Source organism: Lonchura striata, chromosome 4 (genome assembly GCF_050655825.1).
Source record: "Lonchura striata isolate lonStrDom1 chromosome 4, ASM5065582v1, whole genome shotgun sequence".
NCBI classification, from domain to species: Eukaryota; Metazoa; Chordata; class Aves; order Passeriformes; family Estrildidae; genus Lonchura; species Lonchura striata.
Window position 1 is genome coordinate 68,265,489 of NC_140706.1, and position 14,815 is coordinate 68,280,303.

The 14,815-nt window shown below is 40.0% G+C and overlaps 2 protein-coding genes across 2 annotated transcripts in view; both read left to right on the forward strand.

The window, feature by feature from the left end:
* Positions 1-14,141, forward strand: part of PDE5A (phosphodiesterase 5A) — a 59,030-nt gene extending 44,889 nt beyond the window's left edge. The window contains exons 21-22 of the mRNA XM_021554931.3: positions 17-13,240; positions 13,569-14,141. Of these exons, the coding sequence (XP_021410606.1) occupies positions 17-151 (135 nt within the window). The 3' untranslated portion in view covers positions 152-13,240; positions 13,569-14,141. The remainder of the gene's footprint in view (positions 1-16; positions 13,241-13,568) is intronic.
* Positions 9,283-14,141, forward strand: FABP2 (fatty acid binding protein 2). Its single transcript, XM_031504619.3, has 5 exons — positions 9,283-9,476; positions 10,151-10,323; positions 10,917-11,024; positions 11,250-13,240; positions 13,569-14,141. The coding sequence occupies exons 1-4, from the start codon at positions 9,410-9,412 to the stop codon at positions 11,298-11,300; spliced, it is 399 nt and encodes a 132-aa protein (XP_031360479.2). The 5' UTR covers positions 9,283-9,409; the 3' UTR covers positions 11,301-13,240; positions 13,569-14,141.
* Positions 14,142-14,815: the final 674 nt, after the last annotated feature.

The following is a 14,815-nucleotide window of genomic DNA, read 5'->3' on the forward strand; positions in this document are numbered from 1 at the left end:
TCTCAATTTATTTCAGGCCCTAACACATGTGTCAGAGGCCTGCTCCCCTTTGCTGGATGGCTGCAGAAAAAACAGGCAAAAATGGCAAGCCTTGGCTGAGCAGCAAGAGAATCTGATTAATGGAGAAAGCAACCAAAGTAAACGGAACTGACATGCTGATTTCACCACCATAAGCTCAATTTCGCATAGGAGACAGTAATAGGGGAGTACTGCATTTTGCTAAACACTGTATGAATTTGGCTTATGTTTTACCACTGCTGTATTATTTTTTCCACATTTCAAGATATAGCATGACTGTGTAGATGCCAAGGTTATCTGAAGACATGTTTCTCTTATTACATCTGACTGAGATGGAAGAAGACCTGCAGGGGTGGATTTTGCTACCCCACCCCACAAGAAGGTACTGGTGCAGGCACTGACTGTGCCCAAGAGCCTGTTGCTTTACAGATATACATAGTTGTTTAGTGATCATGTTGTGGCCAGTATCTGAAAGCCTACTGCATTTTGCACCTTTTCTCTCCCTCCTCCCATCTTACCGTGTTAAGTTATAAAAGTATTGAGCAACTTTGCCTGTTCTCTTTCCAGAGGTTCAGAGGAAAGACTGGAACTCACTCTGGGGAGCCTATTCCAAATAAATTATTGCTAACCTCTCTCAGAAAACAGAACTGGGCTCTGAGGTGAAAAAACCCCAAAATCTGTGCACCCAGTAGAGTTTGGGGTTTTTGCATATTAGACGAAAGTCTTAGCAAATGTTATTCCAGCTGAAGAAATTTCTAAGACCCCTGTGAATTACTAGGTAATGGGAGTCTCAGAAGTTCTATGGTAGAGGTGTCTGAGCTCTCCATGCCCAATGGAAATTGCTTGAGACCAATGAAACATCCCAATGTAATGGACAGGCTGCCATGGAAGAACAGCTCCCACAGAAAGCTGCAAGAAGCATGCAGAGAAGTGGAAACAAAACAGGATTGGTTTTGTATGCTGGCTTTAACTTCATTTGGAAGTTGATTTTAACATCATCTAACCAACAGACTGGATCAGAGGCAGAAGAGAGTGACTGCAAGAACAAGAGGTGAAAAGCTGAATTAGAATGATGCAGGAAGGGCACACTCCTGGTGACCATCAATGACTGATTCTTCAGGCCAGTGTTACTATGAAATGGCTATGACCACTTTGAAGAAAGTTTTATGTTAACATATCTTAAAAATAATTTTAACATTAGTTTAAAATTATTCTGATCATCATAGTGTCTTGAAGAAATAGGAAAAAAATAATACCAAAAGCAAAACCAGCCAACTGTGCTACAGGGATTTGCCATTTGTATGTGAGGCATTAATGTTCTACAAAGTAAGAAAACAATTAACTTGCACTAGTAAAAAAAAATGGTGTAGTGAAGATGATTAATAAAAATGGTTTTGAATTGGAACCAATTAAAGAAAATATACACATTGGACAAATATCAAAAGAGGAATACAAGGAGAGTACTAGTCTTTAGATGGACAGGATAAGGAGATGAATGCTAGCAGTCTAGAATATAGTAGCAGCACACAACTTTGGCTGCACAGAGACACATGAAATGTTCCAGATTTTTAATCTGTAATAATTATTTTTTAGTTAAAATCAGCATTTGGCAAAAGAAGCACATTTAGCACTGGACTTTGAAGTGAGGGAATTTAGTTCTATCACAATATTTCAGGAAATTCTAGTTGGAAATTACAATAAATTCTTCTCGGGAGCTTGTTAACCCAACTCATAAGAGCTGGTCAAAAAGGGAAAACTCCCCCTTTTTATCAGTTTTTTCATTTAGATAGACAATGCCAGAAGCTAAAAAAAGATGAAGCAAATGTTTCAAAATGTTTGATGATACCAAGTTATAGAGTCAATATTTTTTTAAATGTAGAACAAGGTATTCTGACAGTCAGCAGCATTTCTGCCACCCTAAATTATTTGTCACTGATTAAGTCCTATCTCAGACTTCTCTAGTGAGCATCAATAATAAATTATTGCAGCTGCAAATTTGAAAGCATTTTTCTACAGAAGTATTTCTCCTTATTCTGTCCCCACAAATTAAAAAAAAAAAAAAAAAAAGATGGATTGCTACACTCACTAAGAATTCCAGGACTGCTGTTTTGCAGTACTCCATGTATGTATTTCTATGCATACACAGTCTGCAGGTGACAGCAGCCTGGCCCTGCCAACCACAACCTCCTCAAAAAGGGTTTTAGGTACTTTTTGATAAATAGAAAACTTTGCTTCAGGATTTGCTTAGTCCTTGTATAGCCTTTTCCTTGAGTGCTTGAGATACTGAAATATAATTATTATGCTCACTGATTAGATACATATTTAATATAAATAGGAATAAAATATATGTATATAAAGGTGTATTCTTGCTACTATGGTTGAGACTAGTAACTCATGGTGACAACACAGCTGATAATCATGATGATATCACAGTGTAGTGATGTAACTGTGACATTAATATTCCAGTATTTCTTTGCTATATTGTGTGTTCAGCGAAGCTTCATTATAACTAAATTTATAAATGCTATGAAGGAGTGCTGGATTCATACCATTGACTGGAAAAAACGGGCATGATGTTACATTTTTTTAAAGGCTCACTTAAAATGAACAGTTATACAGTATGTGCATATATTTAATTATATATCTGTACACATTTATCACATAGAATCTTTTCCACCATAAATGTTGGAACATACATATACAGTTCCTAGTAAATAAACATTTAAATATCATAACACACCTGTATCTGTATATATTTATACAAAGCCAAAGCCTTTAAACTACTGGTTTAAGAACCTTAAAAACATAGAGAGCTATATTTCATGAGATTCAAAGCCTTTACATTGTGTTTTACTCTGCCTGAAGGTAAAATCAAAGTGTGTCATGGCTTTGTGCAACTCAATTGCAGAAGCTGCTCCTTCCTTTCATAAAGTAGATCAGGGACAATATGGGAAAAGAAACCCCAAACCTCACCTGGCTACAGCAGGTTTCCTGCTTGAAGTTCACGGTCTTCAGAATTCAACCTTTTCAAAGCCAGCAGGTGGATTACAGCTATGCAGCTGTCTTTATTTCATCATGAGCTGTGTATCTCATTATTTCAGTCTGCTCTCAGATTATATTGTCTAGCTGTAACAATCAGTGTGGCTTACATAAGAAACCAGCAGAAATGGAGTTTATCATTGTCAGTTCAGCCTTAAGTCCATTGAAACCATTGTCACATTTGAGATTTCAATCTCTGGGTACAAGAACTTGTCCCACTAATTCTTAATACCACTCTCACTGAAGACAACTAAGTTAGTATCCTACTTGATCTCAGATACAAACATGTTTTCTTTCAAACTCACTCCACAGTACAGTTTGATGCTTAAAGTACACTTTTATTTCTCAGTTTGTTCTGAAGAAAATTACTTGTGTTAAGATACACAAAATTACTGATTAACCCTACCTCTTCTAATTCTAAATAACAGCGAGGCTCTTGAGCTGTAGGTTCTGTCTCTTTTCTAATAAATTAGCCACACATGCAATATTAGCTGTAGAAGGCCTAGGTTTTCTATTATCTCATACAGTTAAAGAAAGTAGCGGGGAAATAAGGTAATGCTGACTTTGGAGATGGTGTGAATTTTTAATTAGAATGTTAATAGTTAAGAGCAGATTCCTCATCTCTTCACTGAGCACATATACAAGTGACCTACTGATAAAAGAAAACAATTTCACTGATGATCAGCTGGTTTCTCCTCAGAAGAGAGAACCAAAACCTGTTTATATGCATCACCCCCTGACAACTCGATGCATCTTTTGAATTCCTATTCAATACATTTTACCTGGTAGTGACAAATTCATGGCACTTAACTAATTCATGCATAAGGTTTGTCAAAATTACCAAGTAACTGGTTTTCCAACCCATTATACAGAAAGATAATGAAGAATCAGGTCTAGGCCCTTAAAATTAGAGGCATGATCCAGCTGCTGTCCCTTCCAGTTATGCATAAGAACATAGCAAAGACTTTTTATAGAAAAAAAAATTATCTCACCTATAATAAATTCACATGTTTTTAAAGGTTTTTATAAAGACCTCATATTTCAAGCAAGTTTATATAGTGGTATTCATTCAGAGTCTTATCTCTGTGATACTGCAGGTTTTTTCCTAATGTTAAATTACATGCAGTTTACATTCCACAAGGTTTCAGCTTTATTTCCCAGTTCCCTGCTGTACTTTTTCAGGAGCTTGCACTAATTTAAAACATAAGCTTGAATAGCAGAATGAGTTTGGCCAGAGTATGGTAAATAATGAAGGCCGAGTTATTTTGGTTTGGACTTTGACAGGAAGAAAAAACATCACAGACTCTGTCCTGGTAATTAGTGACACTTGCTAAATGCAGCAAATTGTGACAACAGAATATTTCATCTTGGTCATTGCGAGGTGGATGGAAATTGCATGGGAAAGTTTCTTCTCCACATAAGGAAGGTTGTTTCCACAGAGAAACTCATATCTGAGTACCAGTGTTTGTAAATGTGTATTTATGCGATAATGCTCTGTAATTGCTGGTTCTCACTAACTCCCACAGCACGAGCTTGGCATGCCAGGGCCTCACACATGCTCAGATGCCCACCTGAAGTCAATATTGTGATTCCCATTTACCTCAGGTGAACTGGGTTGTGCTGTATAGAAAGAATGGGTCAAATCCATCTTTTCTTACCTGTAAAGAGGGACCAACCCTCATCCTTGGTGACAGACAGCTGTCTCACCTGCTTTTTGCTGGTTCAGCTATTCCCACCGATGCCCAAGGTACCTTGCAGATGTAACTGAAGTTAGAATTTGATTCCTCTTTGTATTCACATGGCAGACACCTGCATGTGTCTCCTAAAGAATGTAGTTTGAAATGCACTGTAAATAGTTTTAACATACATTCCTATTATAGTTTAAAAAATGCTTTAATCACAGTCACTAGTCACTAAGTTTGTCCATTTGTATTCTTCTATCTTTTAAAAATACCTGAACAAATATATAGTTTCTGGGCACAGTATTTTTGTACTAGGTTAAGGGGTTTCTCTGTATATTATGTTTTGCCTTTAAGCAGTATTAAAGTCTTCTGAATGTCATGTGCTCTCTCTTGCTTCTGTCCTATGACTTCTTAGAATAAAGCTAGTTACATTACTTAAGAGAATCATTAGCCCTACTTACCATACAGCTGCTAGAGAACATAAGGGTCAGCTTATTTTCTGTGGTCAGACTGCTGCTTATTACTTGTTTCTTCATTCTTCTCTTTGTACTGTTTTCATGCTTTTTAAAATAAAAATGATGAAGTCAAATTTTTCTGTTTGTTATAATTAATATTATTGAGGTGTAATTTTCAATGCCTGATTCAAATCATTGCTTCTGTAAATTTATATTTCATAGTAACTTTTCTAGTTCCTAGAAATCCTGAAGAGAAAAATATCTGTTAATATCAAGATACTTCTGAGTACTACTGAGATCAGCCAGCAGTAAATAGTTCTTGTTTCAAACCCACGAAAAATAATTCAATGCCACTGACCACTAGAGAGCACTGGAGCTGCACCTCCTGAGAGCTGTCAGAAACCAGTTTATTTCTGACAGAAAGCAGAACCAGCACATACAAGAGTTACACAGATGTATCCTCATCCTCTGTCCCCCTAGATCAGTGCCTGGGGGATATCAATTGCAAGAGAGATAGAAATAGTCAGCCCAGTGACCTCAACCAAAACTGTGGAAAAACTTATTTTCTTACAACCAAAGCCTCATCTTGTGGAAACTGCTGATCCTAGAAGTAATTCTGGACCAGTGGGCTTCTTGGCAATTTCTCTTCTTTGCCTATTAGGCCCTTCACAGCAACACTTCTGGCTTGACTTTTTTTAGCTCTAGGCAAAACCAAGAAGTATGTACATCCCTAACAAACAGCAGGCTCATTCAAGAAGTTATGAAGGGCCAGATTTAGCTCAGCACAAAACACAAGCACTGTTTGCTCGAAGCAACTGCAATTTATGAGTGCAACTGCACAAGTGCCTGTGCATATCTGCAAATATCAGGTCACTATTTGCTGTTGGGACTACAACCTTTCCACCCCCTCACCAGCCCAGTCATGCTGCTGCCCAGCCACTCTGGCCTGCTGGAGTTTTGAATTCCCTTCTGAGAAGTGGCAGTGCTTGCAGCAGGAGTGCTGGGATCCATCTCTCATCCAGCCCTGGAAAGAACAGGACCTTGAGCGAGGGCATTTTTTTGAAGGGGTGAACGAACATCACACAAGGTCTTTCTCTTCTTGTACAAATCTGATACCTCATTAACAAATGGAAAAGACAAAAGATCTTTCCTCCAGCCACATTTTTAGCAGCAGTGGTGACAGCTACTGCATTTCACATTCCCATGAAACCTTGCCCATTAAGATTTTTAGGAAAAACCTCACAAGTAAGTTTGTTCTGATAGTAAGCTTTAGGGACAGACTTATGGAATCTCACATTCACAGTCACAAAAGTGTAGTTCAGATTTTGGAGAAACTGAAATGACTGATGCAGACTTTCAATACTGTACATTCTTAGTTCCCTGGACTACAACTTGACCCCACTCTATGATCACATTTCATATTCTAAACAAAAAGAAATTGGGGAATACAGGAATATTCAGGTATAAATTTAAATACCCTTAGAAAAGCCTCACAAAAAGCCCCACAGGGTAACTGTTACATCAGTCTCTGTGTGGCAAGTGTCAATGGCACTAATACTCGGAGATTCATTGAACCTTTTCTGGAAAAGCACACTTACTTTTATTGGCAATTTTTCACTGCCGCCCTTTTTTCATTGAAACAAGGCCAGATTCTATTATTCTATGTAATCCTAGGAATCATTTTAGCATATAGAAACTGACAAAGTAAATACCAGGGTTGTTCCTATTTTAATCCTAAATTTTGCTTCTAGATTTTTTCAGCCTGGGTCTTATTAACTCCTGCACTTTAGTTCTCTCCAGTAAAAATCTCTCAAAAATGCAGCACTTCATGGATCAGAGCCATTACACAGGAATTAGAAAGCAGTGTATACAGTTAGGAGCAAGCTTTAAAACCCACAGCCCACTGCTAACTATTCACACAAATGGATCTATACTCACTGGAAATTTCTAGGTAATCCTCAAATGCTGAATTCTCTTGCTGAACAGATTTCACATTAGCAGTATCCAGGAGATTCTCCTTGAACAAAAATAAAAGCAGAAATTCAGCAAACAGGCAGCTGGAGCAGAACACCATCTAGCTCAAGCAGGATGTATTCCTGCTGCAATGCAACACCCATCTGCAATATGTACTTTGAAATTATTTCTCCAAGACATGGCATTAGTTAGGCTCCATCAAGCTCCTGGTTGCTAGGTCACCCACTGCTAGGCTTAAATTGGCTTTACTGGCATAGAATTGTCCATTTACCACATTGATACAGAATTGAGTATTGTGAACCAAATGCTTAGTAAAACTTCCCAGTAAGGGATCCATCTTTGCAACCCAAGACATAATGCAGAATCATTCAAGAGAAAACACTCATAAATACTGCACAATCTGCATGGTTTTATCAGGGATTAGTCTCTTTTTATAGAAATCAATATTTTCATGAGTATATTATGTTTGTGCTGGCACCAAGCCTTAACCAACCCAACAGTTCTACTGTTATAGCTAATTTTAGTCAGCACAACTTGAATATAAGCCACTAAACAAAAATCAGGGGAGATGAATACAACCCACTGCAAAAGCCGTTTTGTCACCCTGATCTTTGGAACTTCACTGTAAATTGCCATCACAATACACCTTGCTACAATATCATAGATTGGCAGGATGAGGTTGGCATAATCATATAAGTTAATAATTTATTGCCATCCACTTTATCTAAAGATCAAAGTAAGTTTGTCCATTTTCAGTGTTCTGAAAGCTGACACGTTGGAGAAAGCCACAAAGCCAAGAACATACCGTTTGCTTTCAAAACTGTCATGAAAAAAGCAATAATAGAAAACAAGATTTCAATGCACCATCAAAGAAAAAGCTGTAGTTCTGAAAACCATACAAGGAAGAGGGAGACAGAAGAAGGAAAAAGGTGGAATAGTTCAACTAAGAAAATCTACAAAACTGATTCTAATTGTGATGTTAGAAGGAGAATGAGCTACTACAGGAAGACAAAAGAATTCTAAATGAAGTGAAGATTGCATGGTTCTAGTACATGTGAAAAACAGTCATATTTTGTCATATTGAGCAACTCACATTGTTTTATACCTTGATTTTCTACTAAACAGAGCAGAAACTGCACTACAACCACTGCCAGAAGGAACCTTTCTGCAAAGACTGTAAAGAGAGTTGTCAGTTTTGTTATGTAACAGCTTGGATGAACTGTAACTCAACACTGGGTGTTTATGTATATATACTACACATATCACGTAAGACTGCCAGTGATAACAACAAAGGTCAAGACACACACCAGTGCAGTAAAAACAGATAATCTGACTCTTAGAATAAAGTCTGCTCATTGTCTGAGCTGGCAGATGGGCATGCATTATTGACACAGCACAGGGCATGAGCTAAAACGTTTTTTGAGTTATTCAGGTGGTCAAAACCTGTGTGAAATTGTGGGAAAAAACTTCCATGTGAAAACTACATACAAAGACCTAAATGTTGTTGTGAAATGCACATTGTGAGGTACTTCCCTCATCACCCTTAGGAGTAAACAGCCTAAACACCTTCCATCTGGCTGGTTTCTTCACTGAATATGTTGTAATGAAGAAAATTTGTAGATGCTGCTGAGAATTTAAACTACATATATTTAAAAAATGGTCACATGAATAGACACTACCATCCCAATTTTCACAGCTCAGTGTTAGACAGGTGGCAAGAGGAGAGTTTTATGCAACAACCTGGAGACATTCAGTAAATCCTCTGCCCCATGCTTGTTATGCTGAGCAGAACAGATCCCAAACAAATTATAACGGACAAAGTAGAGACTTGTGTTTATTTTGTTATAATATCACCTCCTGTTGCCTGAAGACTCTCCCACAAGCTTAAAGATGCAATTGAGATAGAAAATGTCAAGCAGTGCTGTTAGTTTAATTATTAGTTTCACTAGACACCTGATCTTTACCCCACATTGTGGATAGAATGAATGGATTAGCAATTCTTAAATGGGAGAAGCAATAAAGATTCTGTCATGATCTGGGGCCAATAAGAGAGACTCGGCAAGCAGTGTGGTCAGGACTGGGAATTTGATTAAACTACAGGAAACTTCTCCTTGGAGAGGTCAGTGTATCAGTTGAGCTTTACTCAGCCTCGTCATCCAGTACATTGCTCTCAAGATAAGGCAGTCCATAAGTTCCCTGTGCAGACTCGTCCCTGCAGAGCAGCCCTCCTGCAGCACAGCCATGGCATTCGACGGCACTTGGAAAGTTGACAGAAGTGAGAACTATGAGAAGTTCATGGAGGCACTGGGTAAGGCTCACCTTTCCAATCCCTTCTGCAGGGAAAATGCCACTCCAAATGAATACAAACCCAAACTGTCTAAGAACTACCTTCAGGCCATCCTGTCCTTTCACTCTTGGCTGCTCTGCCCCTGCATTTATTTTCAAAATATTCTGAGGTGGGGGGAAGATGCTGAGAAATGTTCTGATTTTAATTACACTGAGTTACTCTTAAGCATTTGAAGTAATTCCAAATTTATTTCAGCAGAAAAAAAGAATATCTAAGTCTAGATTTGAGGAAAAGGCTCAGATAACTTGAATGGATAAACTTGAAACTGAATTTTATAGATGGACTATTATTTTGACAACATCAAACCAGTTTAAAAATTCAACAGGGAGGAAATCATCATCCTTCAATTTCAGAGAAACACTTGATTCAAGTAATTCTAACATCTTGATATTTACTTGAAGTTTGTACAAAGTGTGAATTATATGGACATAAATATAACTACAGTTAAGACAGTGATTTGTATTATATGTGTACTAGTGAACATGGCCTTGATGAAAGCTGAAGGACAAATATTTGGGTCAGAATGCTGGAATAAACTCACTTGACCACACAGGATTGATTTAAAATAGATAAATCTGATGCTCCAGAGGTTTGTTTTTTTTTTTTTTCTGATTTATGGTAACTGATTTTTTTAGGTGTTGGCATGATGAAAAGAAAGCTGGGAGCCCATGATAATCTGAAGATCACCATCCAACAAAATGGGGAAAAATTTAATGTCAAAGAAGTCAGCAACTTCCGTAATATAGAGATTGAATTTACTCTGGGAGTCAACTTTGATTACAGCCTGGCTGATGGGACTGAACTTTCTGTAAGAATCTTCCTATATAGTTCAATATTTAATATGTGATAATTACTTTATAACGTGCAATTTCAAGATGAATAATTTGTCTTCCTAGTTTTTAATTTAAATTCTCCTTCTGAATTACATTACATTTTCCTGAACCTGACTGTTCAGGAATGCTTGCAGCTTATACACCAAAGCACAAGGAAGTCTTTAGTGTTAAAGGTTCAACACTGTACCACGGATCTCAGGGCTCCAGAGAGCCCAAAAAACAGAGCAAGCAGCAATTTTCACAAGATGAAATCCACGTGATTTGCAATTTTACTTCTTCTAATACTAAAGTCCACCTAGAGTGCAACGTGGGTATTTTTAAGAAACTACAAATCTCTGTTGATACAATTATTTAAAATAAGGTATATTGACCAGTAAAAAATACCTAGGTTGGCTAGTACACATTGAAATACGCCAATGGTTTTATTAAAATTTCATTTTTACAGCCTTTCTAAAAAGCATTATTACACTGTTTAAATCTTTTTTTCACTTTTAAGCATTTTACACCCTTTAAACCAAATCAGTATTATAACTGTTGCAAAACATTTGGGTTTCTTCCCCCTTCATAGGGTGCTTGGACCCTGGAAGGAAATAAACTTGTGGCTGCTTTTACCAGAAAAGACAATGGAAAAGTACTTAAAGCAACCAGAGAAATCGTGGGTGATGAACTCATTCAGGTGAGTTGAGAGTCATTTACGTAAAAGTTTGCAATAGAATCAACAAAAAAAAAAATTGAAAGCTTTTCTAAAAGTTTAAAAGATTTTCTTCAAGCTAAATAACTTCATTTATTTATTGTTAAAATTCCCAGTTGCCTATAAAGAATTTAAAAGTCTACAAACCATATCTGGGAAATGAAACTTTGCAGTTCCAGCCACTGATTTTTCTTTCCTCATTTTTAACAGACCTATGTATATGAAGGAGTTGAGTCCAAGAGATTCTTCAAAAGGGCCTAAGCACTTCACACAGAACTGCACCACAAGGAAGGAACAATAAAAGACCATTTTTACACATCCTCTGTGTTGTTTTCTTTCCCTTTGCATCCCCTCACAACACCTCCCTAGCTGCAGTTACCTAGCCCTGCTGAAAACATGGGCTGGTTCTTTATGTTACTGCTTTGCCTTGAATGAGCAAACTCCCATTACCAAACGCTAAAATAGCTTTTGTACCAAGTCCCACCAAAGTGTCGCAATACAAAAGGCTGCAGAAACTATTTTGCACGAGCAGAACTTCAATAGTTTTTGCACAAGCTCTCAGATGGAAACTTAGTTTCCTTACGAAGGTATTTATACTGAGAAACAGTTTCTCTGTGTATTTAACATTGTGCAAAATTATGGGAAAACGAAAAATAAACGAGATAATACGGACAAGGCTTAAAAGGGAAGTACTATCATTGTTTTGCCCCATATCTAACATACTTCATTTACTATACATTCTTAAACAATACTTCCTATATAAAGACAAATCCATCCTTATTTCTATTGACAGAATTTATAAAGGAAAGCTGCTACCCTTAAGTGCTTGTTTAAGAAAAGTAAGCTCTGTTCAGAAGCACCTGCTTGCAATCTACCTTATCTCTTAATAAAATCTCTTAATATCTTCTAATATTAAGGCTATAAATGTATAATAGCTCGCAAGAGAAAGGTTTTGTTTCACACACTCCTGGGTTTCTGATCATTCTTCTGGACACGAAAATGATAGCCCTGATTTCAATATGGATTTCACTGGAATTACTGAGGGTGGCACATCCCAGCTGTGAGTGTGACATCAGGTTGTGCCACTTCATTTATTTTTATTTACTCCTGCAACAAAAGGCACAAAAGAATACACTACCCACATGAACTTTTCCACGTTTGTTCCGTGCACAAGTTCCAACTAACCTTCAAGGAAAGGAGTGTATCTTAAAACAATTTTAATTTTCCTGAACTTCTTCACAACAGGATTCCCAAAAGGTCTTCTAGTTTTTTCTCAGAGCATCATCTGCTCTCCAAGGAACCGCATCGGGACGAATTCGCCAATGTTTATTTCCACACAAGCCCCGGCACAGGTGGCAGGACAAGACCAACACGGTATAACAGGACTGACCGCCTGCTCTTCCCCAGTGTCCGCATCTCACCGGGCAGGGAGCAGCAGCATTCCGGGAAGGAATGTCAGTCACCAGCGCTGGGGAATCCACAACCAGCGTCGCTTATTCCCCAAAACAGAGGGACAAGCAGAAATACTCTCCGCGTCCAACGCCTTTACTTCAAGAGCCCACCCGACAAGGAGGTGCCTGAGACAGGAATGGTGAGGGCTTTGGATGAGGCGGGAATGGTGAGGGCTTTGGATGAGGCGGGGATGGTGGGGCGGTGCCTGAGGCGGGGATGGCGGGGCGTTCCTGAGGCGGGCATGGCGGGGCAGTGACTGAGGCGGGGATGGCGGGGCGTTCCTGAGGAGGGGATGGCGGGGCGGTGCCTGAGGCGGGGATGGCGAGGCATTCCTGAGGCGGGGATGGCGGGGTATTCCTGAGGCGGGGATGGCGGGGCGTTCCTGAGGCGGGGGCGGAGCTTTCGTGAGGCGAGAGGAGCGGGGCTGAGGGCGGGGCCGCCGCGCGTGACCCCGGGGGCGTGGCCGTGGTACGTGCGCTCCGCTCTCATTGGCGCCGCACCCGGAAGAGCCGCCGGCGCCTGCGCGGTGGGGCCGCCGCGCTGCGTTCCCTTTCCCGAGGAGATGGAGGCGGCGGCGCGGCGGCGGCCGCGGGAGCCGGAACGGCAGGAGCGGGAGCAGGACGATGGTGGGCGAGTGATGTCGCGATCCCTGTCGGGACAGTCCTACTGGCTGGACCTGTGGCTCTTCATCCTCTTTGACCTGGCGCTTTTCCTGTTTATCTACCTGCTGCCCTGAGGGCGCGGCCCAGGTGAGGAGCGGCGTTCGGGGGCGGTCGGTCGGTCGGTCGGTAAGGCCCGACGGGCTGTGCCCCGTGCAGGAAAGGGTTCGCTTCAGGAGCGGGACCCTGGGAGCAGCCTTGGCATTCTCACAGCCCCGACTCAGAAGGCCTCGGGAGCACAAATGCCTCTCAGGAAACTGGAAACTGATTCCAAACCACCCCAGCTTCATTTATTTGTTTGTGAGATTTATTATCCGTTCTTTGTTCAGGACTGTGATTGATGCTTCTTACATGTCACTGTCTTCTGAAGGACTGTGCAGCACTACGAACATAACCAGACTTTTTCTGTTCCCTGTAGGGCCATTGCCACCAAGGGAATTCTCACCTATTTCGCACCTTATGGACGGAGGCGGTGGAAGAGGAGGGCCATTTGTGCGGGATAAGCAACTGGGAACACAACTCCACTTGAGTCTGGCTGGAGGAGGCACATTTTTGTACTGTACCGTATAGATCTCTGTGTCACAACTGTTACTGTGTCCTGTTCACGTATCCTAAACTGTGCCTTAAAGGTCACGTACAACAGACTGACCGTGCTTTGTGATTAGTGCCTACAGGTTTGTTGGGCAGAAATGGAAGTATGCACTGTGTGAATAAAATCCCCTGAAAGGACACCCTGCAGAGTGGCTGAGAATAAAACCCAGCTCTTCTGTACACTGAAGTTGTAACTCAGGCATGTTCCCTCAACAGATGAAGCTTGGCCAGCTGTTCTGCTTCTGAAAAGTTAATCCTGAAGGGTTGATGCTGGTTGGTTTTCTATAATACCTTTCTCTGTTTTTTTCTTTCTTTACCTTCAGCAGTTACTGAGCCCTCTCAGGCTCACTATTTATAGATATAAATATATACGTATATAAACATGTCAGTGTTTAACCCAGCAGCAGTGTCCTGTCCTCACTTACTGATTAAGATAAATGAGGTTCTCGTTTCCTTGCTAGAAACTGTGAAGGAGGAGCTTACAAGAGCAGCCTTGAGTCACTGGCAGCTGACACTTAAAGATCCCACCTCCTCACTGTCCATGGATGGTCTAAGTAGACAGTGACCAGTAATCAAAAGCTTTCAACATCAATTTCCTCTGTCTCACTAGAGGGAACACTAACCTGTGTTAAAGGGAGCAGTCTCTTGGAGTCTTTGGAGAAAGAAACAGAGGCTGAGCACATGGAGTGAACTTTTTGTCAAGGCACATTTGGGGAAAGAAAGTTTTCAAGCTATGGATGAAGGGGATTCAGTTTTCCTTAGCATTTTTCCCTTGGGAATACTAATTTCAAGAAGTATAGTCCATGCTTGGTGGTTGGTTTTTTTTCCAGCAGTACATATAACAAAATAACTGGATTGCAGAGACTTGGAAGTGCAGAGTGGTTCAGTGTCTTCCCACACAATAACTGAAAATGGGCCAGGATGAAGTTAAATAGGATTGAGGATGCAAAAATAGACTGATGCTCTTTAATTTGATTGTAAAGACAATTTTGCTGCTGGCAGCAGTTTGTTTCATGTGTCAGCCCTGTGCTGTCAGAACAGAGATGCTGTGCCCTGCTGGCATTTATCATCGTG

Bases quoted from the DNA above. Each gene is read 5' to 3' on its own strand.
- FABP2 (XM_031504619.3), top strand. From the start codon at position 9,410: ATGGCATTCGACGGCACTTGGAAAGTTGACAGAAGTGAGAACTATGAG. The intron at 9,477-10,150 runs GTAAGGCTCACC...TGATTTTTTTAG, and splicing joins GAAGTTCATGGAGGCACTGG to GTGTTGGCATGATGAAAAGA. The intron at 10,324-10,916 runs GTAAGAATCTTC...CCCCCTTCATAG, and splicing joins CTGATGGGACTGAACTTTCT to GGTGCTTGGACCCTGGAAGG.